Source organism: Scyliorhinus canicula, chromosome 1 (genome assembly GCF_902713615.1).
Source record: "Scyliorhinus canicula chromosome 1, sScyCan1.1, whole genome shotgun sequence".
Lineage (NCBI taxonomy): Eukaryota > Metazoa > Chordata > Chondrichthyes > Carcharhiniformes > Scyliorhinidae > Scyliorhinus > Scyliorhinus canicula.
In genome coordinates this window covers 299,621,871-299,637,108 of record NC_052146.1, presented here as the reverse complement: position 1 = coordinate 299,637,108, position 15,238 = coordinate 299,621,871, and the positions used below count along the sequence as shown (strand labels likewise).

General features: G+C 48.7%; 1 protein-coding gene across 1 annotated transcript in view; it reads right to left on the bottom strand.

The window, feature by feature from the left end:
* Positions 1 to 15,238, bottom strand: part of arfgef3 (ARFGEF family member 3) — a 178,175-nt gene that overhangs the window by 146,111 nt on the left and 16,826 nt on the right. The window contains 1 exon segment of the mRNA XM_038816316.1: positions 5,278 to 5,359. Within this exon segment, the coding sequence (XP_038672244.1) occupies positions 5,278 to 5,359 (82 nt within the window).

The following is a 15,238-nucleotide window of genomic DNA, read 5'->3' as shown; positions in this document are numbered from 1 at the left end:
TTCCTCCCACAGTCCAAAGATGTGCGGGTTAGGTGGATTGGCCATGCTAAATTGCCCGTAGTGTCCTAAAAAGTAAGTTTAAGAGGGGGTTGGTGGGTTACGGGTATAGGGTGGATACGTGGGTTTGAGTAGGGTGATCATTGCTCGGCACAACATCGAGGGTCGAAGGGCCTGTTCTGTGCTGTACTGTTCTAATGAACATAGTAACCCAGCCTCTACGCCAGTGTTCTTCAAAAAAACCCCGAACTTGTAAAACAAAAAGCTGCGACCATATAAAAAAAAAGCGGCCACACTGTGCATGCGTGCCCGATCATCGGCGCGCATGTGCATAGTTTTGCACACGCGCGCCGATGATCTGGCACGCATGCGCAGTGCAGCCGCATTTTCTTTACATGTTCGCGGCCATTTTGAAGGCCGCTTGCAGCCGACGTTATTAACAGCCGGCTGCTGCGGCTGTTGCGCGCAGATTTGCGCGAACGGGAGCGTTGCGACGGATGGCTCCGTAATCCTCCCGACACACGCCCGCGACCCACCCACAAGTTGCGCCCCCGAGTTTGACAATGCCTGCTCGACGCGATGATCTTGACCATTGAAATAAATGGGCAAGGCGGGGATGACCGTCAGCAGTGGCCAAACTCGCAGATACCCGTTCCAACATAGTGAGATGACAAGGCAGCATATTGTGCTGTGCTCCCAGTCTCCCTCCATCCCAATGGCACTCGTTGCTGGCCCCCCCCCCCCCCCCCTACAACTGTCCCATTTTTGGGATGGAGCTAGGAAGCAACAAGGACTATCGAGTTGGAATTAATCACAAGGACAGCGCCCAATGCAGGCGGGATTTATGATCCCTCAAGTTTGCTTTGTGTGATATTAAATGTTTTTAGCAATGAGGTAAAGGTGATGTAAATATAAATGGTCCATTAGAAACACTGGGCAACGCATTTATCACCTTATCATTTTTATTCTGATTGCAGGACTGATGTGATTTGATTAATTGGTTTATGTGTAAAGTCCTCAATATTCACGGATGCTGTTACTTAACCCTCCGTGTCGCCTATTTTTATACTGAACCTTTGCAATGCTCAGATTTGCTTTAATGGCGGAATTTGTATCTAACTTCTAGTTATAGATTTGTACGGAGAGAAGTTGTACTTTTGCTTAATAAACTATGTAAGTATTGTTTTGCGCATACTATGAACTTCGCTTATATTGTCTGCGTGAGCGCTGATGTGATGACCCACCAACACCTGCTCGATTGCTGTAACCAAGGGAAACAGCTGCAGAAACTCCAAAAATAACAGCCCCATCAATCAAGATTGCATTATGAATAAAGTGATTTTACTGATTCATTTTAATTGTGTATTGCCGAAACCTGCCACAGAAAAAGCCTGGCTGTCTCGGTGATCGATTACCTTGCCCAGCAACACAATGGCTCAAATCTTCCACCTTTCAAATTAAAGTTTCCCTTTACAAAAGGCCCATGGGAATATTCACACGGTGGTTGTTGGCGGTAAGGTGAGCTACAACAGAGCTCACAGGAAGAGGCAGAACCTCATAGAAGATAAACTTACTTCGACGCTCACAGGTTACTCTGGGAGGGAGTGTCAGGAATGGGTTAGTCTGGGAGGGAGTGACAGGAATGGGTTAGTCTGGGAGGGAGTGACAGGAATGGGTTAGTCTGGGAGGGAGTGACAGGAATGGGTTAGTCTGGGAGGGAGTGATAGGAATGGGTTAGTCTGGGAGGGAGTGATAGGAATGGGTTAGTCTGGGAGGGAGTGACAGGAATGGGTTAGTCTGGGAGGGAGTGACAGGAATGGGTTAGTCTGGGAGGGAGTGACAGGAATTGGTTAGTCTGGGAGGGAGTGACAGGAATGGGTTAGTCTGGGAGGGAGTGACAGGAATGGGTTGGTCTAGGAGGGAGTGACAGGAATGGGTTAGTCTGGGAGGGAGTGACAGGAATGGGTTAGTCTGGGAGGGAGTGATAGGAATGGGTTAGTCTGGGAGGGAGTGATAGGAATGGGTTAGTCTGGGAGGGAGTGACAGGAATGGGTTAGTCTGGGAGGGAGTGACAGGAATGGGTTAGTCAGGGAGAGAGTGTCAGGAATGGGTTAGTCTGGGAGGGAGTGACAGGAATGGGTTAGTCTAGGAGGGAGTGACAGGAATGGGTTAGTCTGGGAGGGAGTGACAGGAATGGGTTAGTCTGGGAGGGAGTGACAGGAATGGGTTAGTCTGGAAGGGAGTGACAGGAATGGGTTAGTCTGAGAGGGAGTGACAGGAATGGGTTAGTCTGGGAGGGAGTGACAGGAACGGGTTACTCTGGGAGGGAGTGACAGGAACGGGTTAGTCTGGGAGGGAGTGATAGGAATGGGTTAGTCTGGGAGGGAGTGACAGGAATGGGTTAGTCTGGGAGGGAGTGACAGGAATGGGTTAGTCTGGGAGGGAGTGACAGGAATGGGTTAGTCTGGGAGGGAGTGACAGGAATGGGTTAGTCTGGGAGGGAGTGACAGGAATGGGTTAGTCTGGGAGGGAGTGACAGGAATGGGTTAGTCTGGGAGGGAGTGACAGGAATGGGTTAGTCTGGGGGGGAGTGACAGGAGTGGGTTAGTCTGGGAGGGAGTGACAGGAATGGGTTAGTCTGGGCGGGAATGACAGGAATGGGTTAGTCTGAGAGGGAGTGACAGGAATGGGTTAGTCTTGGAGGGAGTGACAGAATGGGTTAGTCTGGGAGGGAGTGACAGGAATGGGTTAATCTGGGAGGAAGTGACAGGAATGGGTTAGTCTAGGAGGTAGTGACAGGAATGGGTTAGTCTGGGAGGGAGTGACAGGAATGGGTTAGTCTGGGAGGGAGTGACAGGAACATGTTAGTCTGGGAGGGAGTGATAGGAATGGGTTAGTCTGGGAGAGAGTGACAGGAATGTGTTAGTCTGAGAGGGAGTGACAGGAATGGGTTAGTCTGGGAGAGAGTGACAGGAATGGGTTAGTCTGGGAGGGAGTGACAGGAATGGGTTAGTCAGGAGGGAGTGACAGGAATGGGTTAGTCTGAGAGGGAGTGACAGGAATGGGTTAGTCTGGGAGAGAGTGACAGGAATGGGTTAGTCTGGGAGGAGTGACAGGAATGGGTTAGTCTGGGAGGGAGTGACAGGAATGGGTTAGTCAGGGAGAGAGTGTCAGGAATGGGTTAGTCTAGGAGGGAGTGACATGAATGGGTTAGTCTGAGAGGGAGTGACAGGAATGGGCTCGTCTGGGAGGGAGTGTCAGGAATGGGAGCAGGACCTCAGGCAGTATGGACCAGGGAGTCGAAGTATTAAGGCCTGTTGTATAGTGTTCTGTGTCTGTTACTTAACTGCTTTATTTTACGAAAGAAATCACAGGCGAGGACAAGCAGAAGATACTTCTGACAGTTTGAGGGCTCCATATGTAAAAGGGCGCAATTTTATTAATTGCAACAAAGTCCCATAGCGAGTGCGTTAAGTGGCGTGCTTCCAGCGCCGAGGAAGACAAGGCTATGAAGCACGACTCCCCTTTAATAAGGGGCCTCAATGGGGAATTCGAGGTCAAGGCCGCACACAGCCCAGTGTTGTACACTGGGCAGCTCCGATTGTCGGAACTCCTCATTGTAGTGACAGATCAGGACTCTATTTCTGAAGCCCCCGAAACGACCCTTGCCCATGACCCATCAAGCTTGGACCATCTGAAACAGCATCTTACTGTGGCCCACTCCCCCGCCCTATCTCTTTAACCCAGTAACCCAACTTCACCTGCACACCTGCACAATAGTAATAATTATTATAATTATTACATCTTTCGACACAAAGGGGCAATTTAGCGTGGCCAATCCACCTAACCCGCACATCTTTGGGCTTAGAACATAGAAGAACATTGAACAGTACAGCACAGTATGATGTTGTGCCGACCATTTATCCCAATCTAAGGTATAGAACACAGAACAGTACAGCACAGGACCTGTGGGAGGAAACTGGAGCACCCGGAGGAAACCCGCGCAGACATGGGGAGAAAGTGGAAACTCCGCACAGACAGTGACCCAAGAGCAGAATTGAACCTCTGTCCCTGGTGCAGTGAAGCAGCAGTGCTAACCACTGTGCCACTGTGCATTGTGATTCTGTGGGGATCACGAATGGTTGTTCCGCCTCCTGCCAGGGGCCCCCTCCTTCAAGAGCTACATAGCGCCCACCTAAAGATAAGGACGCTGGCGCGCAGCTACATCTGGTAGTCAGGCACATGAAAACGGCATCAAAGAACTGGCACAACAGTGCAAAATGCTGCACCCCTTACTGCCGTCCGCCACTCTTCACCCTTGGGAATAGCCAGGTTGCCTTGGCCCGGGTCCACGTTGACTAAGTGGGCCCTTTTATGGGTAAAATGTTTTCAGTCCTGGTGGATGCCCACTCTAAAATCAGTTCAAGAGATGGGAACCGCTACCTTGGCAGCCACAGTGGATGCCTTGTGTTGAGCGTCTGCCATTCACTGGCTTCCTGAATCAATCATTTAGGAGAACGGCACCCCCTTTCCTGGCGTTGATTTCCAGGTTTTTGTACAAGCGAATGGTATACCACACCTGGGGATAGCCCCCTTCCACCCAGCGTCAAACAGCTTGGCTGAGAGGGCCAAAGCAATAAGCAAGGAATCGGATAAACCACCACTGCTTGGCTCATGCTCAGTTTTTATTTCAGGTTTTCAGTTTCAGTTACGGTCATAGAGTTTTACAGCACAAAGAGAGGCCGTTCGGCCCATCGTGGACTGGCCATCAAACACCTATCCATTCTAATCCCATTTTCCAACACTTGCTCCATGGCCTTGTATGCTATGACATATCAAATGCTCATCTAAATGTGCCTCAAGTGTTGCGAGAGTTCCTGTTACAGGCAGTGAGTTCCAAATTCCCACTACCCTCTGGGTGAAAAGGTTTCTCTTCAAATTCCCTCTAAATCTCCTGCCCCTTACCGTAAATCTATGTTCCCTGGTTACTGACCCCTCTACTAAGGGGAAATGTTCCTTCCTATCCGGCCGATCTATATCCCTCATAATGTTATACATCTCAATCAGGTTCCCCCCTCAACCTTCTCTGCTCCAGGGCTAACAACCCCAGCCTACCCAGTCCCTCTTGGTAGCTGAAACGCTCCAGTCCAGGCAACACCCTGCTGCATCACCTCTGCACCCTTTCTGATTTTGCCTTTGCACTCTTCCCAATGTGGTTTTAAAACTCCCTTTGCAAACCAAAGATGTAACCCCTCTTCAACATGAAGCAACAGTACCAACCTGCATTCCAGCTAACGCATGCTGGGCTAGTTTGACGTTCTTCGATTCCAGAGCAAGCTTCAGGGGAAGCAGGCATCGCTCCCTGTTGGGAAGACACAAGGGAAACAAGTCAAAATACTTTCAATAGTCCAGTGAACCACAAAACAATATTTGCATTTATATAGCATTTTTCTCCACCTCGGGAAGTGGGAACTTCACGTAGGAAGTGTGGTCGCTGCAGTAATGTAGGAAATGTGGCAGCCAATGTGTGCACAGCAAGGTCCCACAAACGGCGATCGATATTGGTCAGCACTCCAGGGGTAGCATCCCCGACCTCTGAAACATTGCCACACGCGGTCTCTGACATCCACCAGGGGCTCGTCTCAAAGGCGGCACCTCTGGCAGTGCAGCACTTCCTCAGCACTGCGCCGGAGCTCCAGCACGGATTCTATCCTCATTCCTGAAGAAGGTGAGGGTGCTTCTAACTGAGCCACAGCTGGGACGGGTTTGTCCCCCGGCACTGGGGGGGACAAACTGGCTGGTTTAGCACAGTGGGCTAAACAGCTGGCTTGTAATGCAGAACAATGCCAGCAGCACGGGTTCAATTCCCGTACCAGCCTCCCCGAACAGGCGGCGGAATGTGGTGACTAGGGGCTTTTCACAGTAACTTCATTGAAGCCTACTCGTGACAATAAGCGATTATTATATTATTACTGAGTATGGACCAAGGAACTGAAATAATGTGTAATTGCCCGTGTGCCCATCAGAGGGAGCTAGTCATTGAGGAATTGTCGATCAGTTGAACTCTAGGCTTACGCGATAGTCAAAGTGTTTCTTTCATCTTGCACTTAATAGAAAATCTGATTTTGGAAAATCAAAATCAAGCGAACATTCTGTCTCACTCTGCAGGTCACGAGGAGAAGTCTCCTGGTTTCTATCTGGTTTATATTGGTGAACTGCTGTTATTACGTAACAAATTTTCCTTGTTTTAAAATCCCTCCATTACCTGTCTCCATCTGAGTCCCCACCTCCAGCCCACACCACTCTGAAACCTCAATGCCCCCCCTCCTCCCCAATTCTGGCCTCTGGCGAGACCCTGATTTCCATCGCTCCAACGTTACTGGCTGCCGCCAATGGCTGCCTGGGCTCTAAGCCCCAGAATTCCCTCCCTAAACCTCCCTGTCTCGCTCTCTCTCCTCCTTAAAGCTTAATTCATCACCTGATGTGAGTGGGTGTGGTAATGTTGTTGCGGGAAGCTTCTGGAAGGACCTTGGGACATGTTCCTACACTGAATGCACGTTATAAGCGCAAGTGGTTGTTACTTTGTGGGGCGATTTCAAAATGACGCCACCTCTTTTTTCTTCATGGGATGTGGGTGTGGCCGGCAAAGCCAGGGATGTTGCCCATCCCTAATTGCCCTTGAACTGAATGCCTTGCTCGGTCATTTCAGAGGGCAGTTAAGAGTCAACTACATTGCTGTGGCAAGGTGGCACAGTGGTTAGCACTGCTGCCTCACAGCACCAGGGACCCGGGTTCGATTCCGACCTCGGGTGACTGTGTGGAGTTTGCATTTTCTTCCTGTGTCTGTGTGTGGGTTTCCTCCGGGCGCTCCCGTTTCCTGCCACAGGCCAAAGATGCGCAAGTTAGGTGGATTGGCCACGATAAGTTTCCCATTAGGAAGAGGTTGCAGGGCGGGGAATAAGGCCTAGGTAGGGTGGTCTTGGAAAGGGTCGGTGCAGACTCGATGGGCCGAATGGCCTCTTTCTGTAATGTAGGGATTCTATGATTCTGCTATGATTTGTGGGTCTGGAGTCACATGTAGGCCAGATCAGGTAAGGACGGCAGATTTCCTTCCCTAAAGGTCACTAGTGAACCAGATGGGTTTTTATGACAATCGATGATAGTTGTCATGGTTACCACTGTCTTACTTTCTATTCCAGATTTATGAACTGAATTATAAATTCCGCCAGCCGATGTGGTGCGATTTGAACCTGGACCTTGGGATTACGGGTCCAGTAACTTATCTCCTCACTCCCCAAAGCCTGCCCACCATCTGATAGGCACAAGTCAGGAGTGTAATGGAATACTCTCCACTTGCCTGGATGAGTGCAGCTCCAACAACACTCAAGAAGCTCAACACCATCCAGAACAAAGCAGCTCACTGGATTAACACCCCATCCACCACCTTCAACATTCTCTCATTCCACTACAAGCACACAGAGGCAGCAGTGTGTACCATCTACAAGATGCACTGTAGCAACCCGCCAAGGCTCCTTCAACAGGACTAGAAACCCATGACCACTACCAGCTGGATGGATAAGGGCAGCAGATACCTGGGAACACCACCACATGAAAGCTCTCCTTCAGGTCACTCACCATCCTGACTTGGAACCATATTGTTGTTCCTGCACTGTCACTGGGTCAAAGTCCTAGAACCTGTTCCCTAACAGCTCGATGCGTGCACCTACATCACATGGTCTGCAGCGGTTCAAGAAGCCAGTTCATCACTGTGATGATTATGCATAAGCAATCATGTATATAATGATGTATATCATTAAGGGCAGCACTGTAGCACAGTGGTTAGCACTGTCACTTCACAGCTCCAGGGTCCCAGGCTCGATTCCTGGCTTGAGTCACTGTCGGTGCGGAGTTTGCACTTTCTCCTCGTGTCTGTGTGGGTTTCCTCCGGATGCTCTGGTTTCCTCCCACAGTCCAAAGATGTGCAGGTTAGGTGGATTGGCCATCTAAATTGCCCTTAGTGTCCAAAGGGGTTGCTGGGTTACGGGTATGGGGTGGAGGTCTGGGCTTAAGTGGGGTGTTTTTTCCAAGGGCTGGTGCAGACTTGATGGGCTGAATGGCCTTCTTCTGCACTGTAAATTCTATGTCTATGTCTATGTCTATGCAAATGACCGTGGGCAGCACGGTAGCCTTGTCGATACCACAATTGCTTCACAGCTCCAGGGTCCCAGGTTCGATTCCAGCTTGGGTCACTCTCTGTGCGGAGTCTGCACATCCTCCCCGTGTGTGCATGGGTTTCCTTCGGGTGCTCCGGTTTCCTCCCACAGTCCAAAGATGTGCAGGTTAGGTGGATTGACCAGGCTAAATTGCCCTTAGTGTCCAAAATTGCCCTTAGTGTTGGGTGGGGTTACTGGGTTATGGGGATAGGGTGGAGGTGTTGACCTTGGGTAGGGTGCTCCTTCCAAGAGCCGGTGCAGACTCGATGGGCCGAATGGCCTCCTTCTGCACTGTAAATTCTATGACTTGTGCCTTGTAGATGATGGATTAGTTTAGGGGAGTCAGGAGGTGAGTTACTCGCTGTAGGATTCCTAGCCTTTGAACTGCCCTGGTAGCCACAGTATTAATGTGGCGAGTCCAGTTCGGTTTCTGATCAGTGGTAACCCCCAGGATGTTGATTGTGGGGGATTCAGTGATGGTGATGCTATTGAACATCAAGGGGCGATGATTAGATTCTCTCTTGTTGGTTATTGCCTGGCACTTATGTGGAGTCAACAGGGCTATAACAGCCACCCGAGGTAAAGGTTCATAACTAAATATGTTTATTCTGTGTCTGCACATGTCTGCACATCCTCCCCGTGTATGTGTGGGTTTCCTCTGGGTGCTCCGGTTTCCTCCCACAGTCCAAAGGTGTGCGGGTTAGGTGGATTGGCCATGATAAATTGCCCTTAGTGTCCAAAATTGCCCTTAGCGTTGGGTGGGGTTACTGGGTTATGGGGATAGGGTGGAGGTGTTGACCTTGGGTAGGGTGCTCTTTCCAAGAGCCGGTGCAGACTTGATGGGCCGAATGGCCTTCTTCTGCACTGTAAATTCTCTGTCTATGTCTATGCAAATGACCTCCTACCACGTGACTCTGTACCTCGAGGAGTTGGGAGTTAGTTGTGTTAGTGGATAGTCATACTAGCAGTAGCTCGAGGATAATTTATCAGTATTAGTAATTTGTAATATATTTCTTAGTTAGCGTTAACACGCATTTATTTTATAACAAAATACTTTTACTAGTCAAGAACTAGACGTTCTATAATGCATCTTTCCTACCAGCCAAGCACCAGAACGTAACAACCACCACCTTCTCAAGGGCAATTAGGGATGGGCAACAAATGCTGGCCCAGCCTGCGATGCCCGCAACCCAAGAATTCAGAAAACAATGAAGCCTGTTCCTGGTCCTTTGCTGGCATCATGATTGTAGCCAGTTCCTCGAATGTTTGGGAAAGACATTCCGGTCTTTCCTCCACACATCAGCACAGCTGAGCTGGAGCATCATAGCGTGCGATGAGGCTGGAGATGTAAACCCCCCCCCCCAACCTTTACCATGCTTTCACTCCTCCCTCCATCCCCCAATCCATCTCCCAATCCCAATAGTGATCGTCCAGAGTATGGAATAAGCGAGGGGTCAGCTAATGTTTAAAAACATACTGAGGTGAGTTACAGTGCCTCATCGTAGCCCCAAGTGCTCAATCACGGTGAATCTATCTCGCAATGACGAGTAGGAACAGGACGGGGTTGGAGAGCAGGATTGGTGACTGAGTATTCCAGAGAATTTGCTACCAACAGAACCTTTACCAGGTGAGGATTCGTTGTATGTGGGTTTCTAAGTTACTGAAGTGTAATATTCACAAGCGCCCAAAGGAGAATACAGTCGGAAGACAGGAGGGCCGGCTGAAGCGGCAGTGTGCACGAAAAGACAACGGCGGCGAAATCCGGCCGGGAGAAGCGAGGGGCAACTTCGGCACCAGACCCATTCGAGAATTGGCCTCCGGAAGTGCCTCGCCGGCACAAATGGATGCCTACTTATATATATATATATCATATCCTGTGTACATAATGGCAAAATATACTCAAAAATCCAATTAATAAACATTTATTTAAAAAAAGAAGGGTCTAATGGGGCTAAAGATAGACAAGTCTCCTGGTCCTGATGGAATGCATCCCAGAGTGCTAAAAGAGATGGCTAAGGAAATTGCAGATGCACTAGTGATAATTTACCAAAATTCACTAGACTCTGGGGTGGTCCCGGCGGATTGGAAATTAGCAAACGTGACACCACTGTTTAAAAAAGGAGGTAGGCAGAGAGCGGGTAATTATAGGCCAGTGAGCTTAACTTCGGTAGTAGGGAAGATGCTGGAATCTATCATCAAGGAAGAAATAGCGAGGCATCTGGATGGAAATTGTCCCATTGGGCAGACGCAGCATGGGTTCATAAAGGGCAGGTCATGCCTAACTAATTTTGTGGAATTTTTTGAGGACATTACCAGTGCAGTAGATAACGGGGAGCCAATGGATGTGGTATATCTGGATTTCCAGAAAGCCTTTGACAAGGTGCCACACAAAAGGTTGCTGCATAAGATAAAGATGCATGGCATTAAGGGTAAAGTAGTAGCATGGATAGAGGATTGGTTAATTAGTAGAAAGCAAAGAGTGGGGATTAATGGGTGTTTCTCTGGTTGGCAATCAGTAGCTAGTGGTGTCCCTCAGGGATCAGTGTTGGGCCCACAATTGTTCACAATTTACATAGATGATTTGGAGTTGGGGACCAAGGGCAATGTGTCCAAGTTTGCAGATGACACTAAGATGAGTGGTAAAGCAAAATGTGCAGAGAATACTGGAAGTCTGCAGAGGGATTTGGATAGGTTAAGTGAATGGGCTAGGGTCTGGCAGATGGAATACAATGTTGACAAATGTGAGGTTATCCATTTTGGTCGGAATAACAGCAAACGGGATTATTATTTAAATGATAAAATATTAAAACATGCTGCTGTACAGAGAGACCTGGGTGTGCTCGTGTATGAGGTTATGCTGCGACTGTATAAGGTGTTAGTGAGGCCACACCTGGAGTATTGTGTTCAGTTTTTGTCTCCTTACCTGAGAAAGGACGTACTGGCGCTGGAGGGTGTGCAGAGGAGATTCACTAGATTAATCCCAGAGCTGAAGGAGTTGGATTACGAGGAGAGGTTGAGTAGACTGGGGCTGTACTCGTTGGAATTTAGAAGGATGAGGGGGGATCTTATAGAAACATATAAAATTATGAAGGGAATAGATAGGATAGATGCAGGCAGGTTGTTTCCACTGGCGGGTGAAAATAGAACGAAGGGGCAAAGCCTCAAAATAAGGGAAGTAGATTTAGGATTGAGTTTAGGAGGAACTTCTTCACCCAAAGAGTTGTGAATCTATGGAATTCCTTGCCCAGTGAAGCAGTTGAGGCTCCTTCATTAAATGTTTTTAAGATAAAGATATATAGTTTTTTGAGGAATAAAGGGTTATGGTGTTCGGGCCGGAAAGTGGAGCTGAGTCCACAAAAGATCAGCCATGATCTCACTGAATGGCGGAGCAGGCTCGAGGGGCCATATGGCCTACTCCTGCTCCTAGTTCTTATGTAGCAAGATAGATGCTTCCTCTAAACCAGAAAAATGGATGAAGTTTAAATGCACTTATGAATCACGTCAATGGATTGTGTCTCGTGGTTGTTGTGGATTCCAAATTGCCAAACTCCAAAAATGTTATCCCTGGATCTCATGAAATGAAAAAATGAAAATCGCTTATTGTCACGTGTAGGCTTCAATGAAGTTACTGTGAAAAGCCCCTAGTCGCCACATTCCGGCGCCTGTTCGGGGAGGCTGGTACGGGAATTGAACCATGCTGCTGGCCTGCTTGGTCTGCTTTAAAAGCCAGCGATTTAGCCCAGTGTGCTAAACCAGCCCCGCTAATACCAACTCTGGGTGCTTGTACCCTCCTTCTGTTTGAGTCTGCGATTCTGAATATTGTTAATATCGTTCAGCCGGTCACCTTTATCTGACAGAACCCAACATCTTCACTAATTTGAAAATCGCTTATTGTTCACAAGTAGGCTTCAAATAAAGTTGCTGTGAAAAGCCCCTTGTTGCCACATTCCGGCGCCTGTTCAGGGAGACTGGTACGGGAATTGAACCTCGCTGCTGGACTGCCATGGTCTGCTTTAAAAGCCAGCTATTTAGCCCTGTGCTAAACCAGGCCTTAATTTCCTTTTGAGGAAAGGAAATCTGTCGTCTATTTTGTGTCTGTTATACATGTGACTCCCTACCCAGCAATAAAAACGAGCAGTAAATGCCGGCCTTTGAATCAATCTCCAACACCCCGAGAATGAAAAATAATGAAAAAACATTGCCTTACAAGCGACTATTTTTGCATCACCATAATCATATAGGATAGGCATTAGCAGATGAGCACATCCTGCTGTGCAGCATTTTAAGTTTCACGGGATGTGGGCGGCGCTGGCTAGTCCATCATTTGTTGCCCATCACAGTGGTTTTGCACTGTTGCTTCACAGCGCCAGGGTCCCAGGTTCGATTCCCGGCTTGGGTCAATGTCTGTGCGGAGTCTGCATGTTCTCCCCGTGTCTGCGTGTTTTTCCTCCGGTTTCCTCCCACAAGTCCCGAAAGCCGTGCTGTTACGTGAATTGGACATTCTGAATTCTCCCTCTGTGAACCCGAACCGGCGATGGAGTGCGGCGATAAGGAGATTTTCACAGTAACCTCATTGCAGTATTAATGTAAGCCTACTTGTGGCAATATAAAGATTATTATAGATTATTATAATTGCCCCCTGAGAAGGTGGTGGTGAGCTGCCTTCTTGAACTGCTGCAGTCCATCATAGAATTTACAGTGCAGAAGGAGGCCATTCGGCCCATCGAGTCTGCACCGGCTCTTGGAAAGAGCACCCTACCCAGGGTCAACACCTCCACCCTATCCCCATAACCCAGTAACCCCACCCAACACTAAGGGCAATTTTGGACACTAAGGGCAATTTAGCCTGGTCAATCCACCTAACCTGCACATCTTTGGACTGTGGGAGGAAACCGGAGCACCCGTAGGGAACCCACACATACACGGGGAGGATGTGCAGACATGCACAGACAGTGCCCCAAGCCGGAATCGAACCTGGGACCCTGGAGCTGTGAAGCAATTGTGCTATCCACAATGCTACCATGCTGTTTGGAATATGAAACGGAGGAACAGCACATGACCAAGGCAGCAATTCAATGAGGTTGATTTTAATCCTTAAACAGGGAATGTAATATGTACACCCACAGTGCTGTTAGGGTGAGAGTTCCAGGATTTTGACCCAGCGACAGTGAAGGAACAAGGCTATATTTTCAAGTCAGGGCGGTGAGGGACTAGGAGGGGAACCTCCAGGTGGTGGGGCTCCCAAGTATCTGCTGCCCTTGTCCTTCTAGCGGTCGTGGTTCTGGGAGGTGCTGCCGAAGGAGCCTTGGTGAATTCCGCAGTGCATCTTGTAGATGGTACATATTGTTACCACTGTTCGTCGGTGGTGGAGGGAATGAATGTTTGTGGAAGGGGGAACAATCAAGTGGAGCTGCTTTAACCTGGATGGCATCAATCTTCTTGAGTGTTGTTGGAGCTGCACTCATCCAGGCAAATGGAGGGTACACTCCTGACTTGTGCCTTGTAGATGGTGGACAGGCTTTGGGGAGTCAGGGGGTGAGTTACTCATCGCAGGCTTCTGGGCCTGTGGATTACTAGTCCAGTGACATAAGCACTATGCCACCACCTCCCATAATGCTGTGCATCAATCCTGCTCTGCAAAGTTACACCGATATAACTTGTTGAGAATCTCTGCAGTATTGTCAAATGTGGATATGGAAAATTCACAAAGTCATTTGTGGCTGGTTTGTGTCAATTCATCAATCTGCAAACCTCTGATGCCGTGTTGATATGTTCAATATCTCAGCTAGGTTTTCCAAATAATTCTATTTGTGAATAAACATATTTAATAGTTGAGACAGTTATGAACCTTTATCTCGGGTGGCTGTTATAGCCCTGTTGACTCCACACAAGTGCCAGGCAATAACCATCTTCAACAAGAGAGAATCTAATCATCGCCCCTTGATGTTCAATAACATCACCATCACTGAATCACCCACAATCAACATCCTGGGGGTTACCACTGATCAGAAACTGAACTGGACTAGCCACATTAATACTGTGGCTACCAGGGAAGTTCAAAGCGAGTAACTCACCTCCTGACTCCCCTAAACTAATCCATCATCTACAAGGCACAAGTCATAGAATCATAGAATTTACAGTGCAGAAGGAGGCCATTCGGCCCATCGAGTCTGCACCGGCTCTTGGAAAGAGCACCCTACCCAAGGTCAACACCTCCACCCCATCCCCATAACCCAGTAACCCCACCCAACACTAAGGGCAATTTTGGACACTAAGGGCAATTTATCATGGCCAATCCACCTAACCTGCACATCTTTGGACTGTGGGAGGAAACCGGAGCACCCGGAGGAAACCCACGCACACACGGGGAGGATGTGCAGACTCCGCACAGACAGTGACCCAAGCCGGAATCCAACCTGGGACCCTGGAGCTGTGAAGCAATTGTTCTATCCACAATGCTACCGTGCTGCCCAGTCAGGAGGGTAATGAAATACTCTCCACTTGCCTGGATGAGTGCAGCTCCAACAACATTCAAGAAGCTCAACACCATCCAGGACAAAGCAGCTCCGCTTGATTGGCAATCCATTGGCAATCCATGAACCGTAAACATTCATTTCTTCCAGCAGTGATGCACAGTGGCAGCTATGTCTCCCATCTACAAGACACACTGCAGCAACTTGCCATTCCTCCTTGGACAGCACCTCCCAAACGGTCAGCAGGCACATGGGAACGCCACCATCTGCAACATCCCTTCCAGGTAACACACCGGTCAGACTTGGAATTATATCGCTGTTCCTTCACTGTCATTGGGCTAACATCCTGGAAGTCCCTCCCTAATATCATTGTGATTGTACCTACACCACACATACTACAGCAGCTTACTACCACCTTCTCATGGACAATTATGGATCTGCAATAAATGCCAGAAACCTACATGGCATAAATGAAAAAAAAACTGACAATGTTGTGGAAACCCTTGTGCAATCTGCTAGGAATACAGAATTACAGTGGGGCGATTATATGCCCCA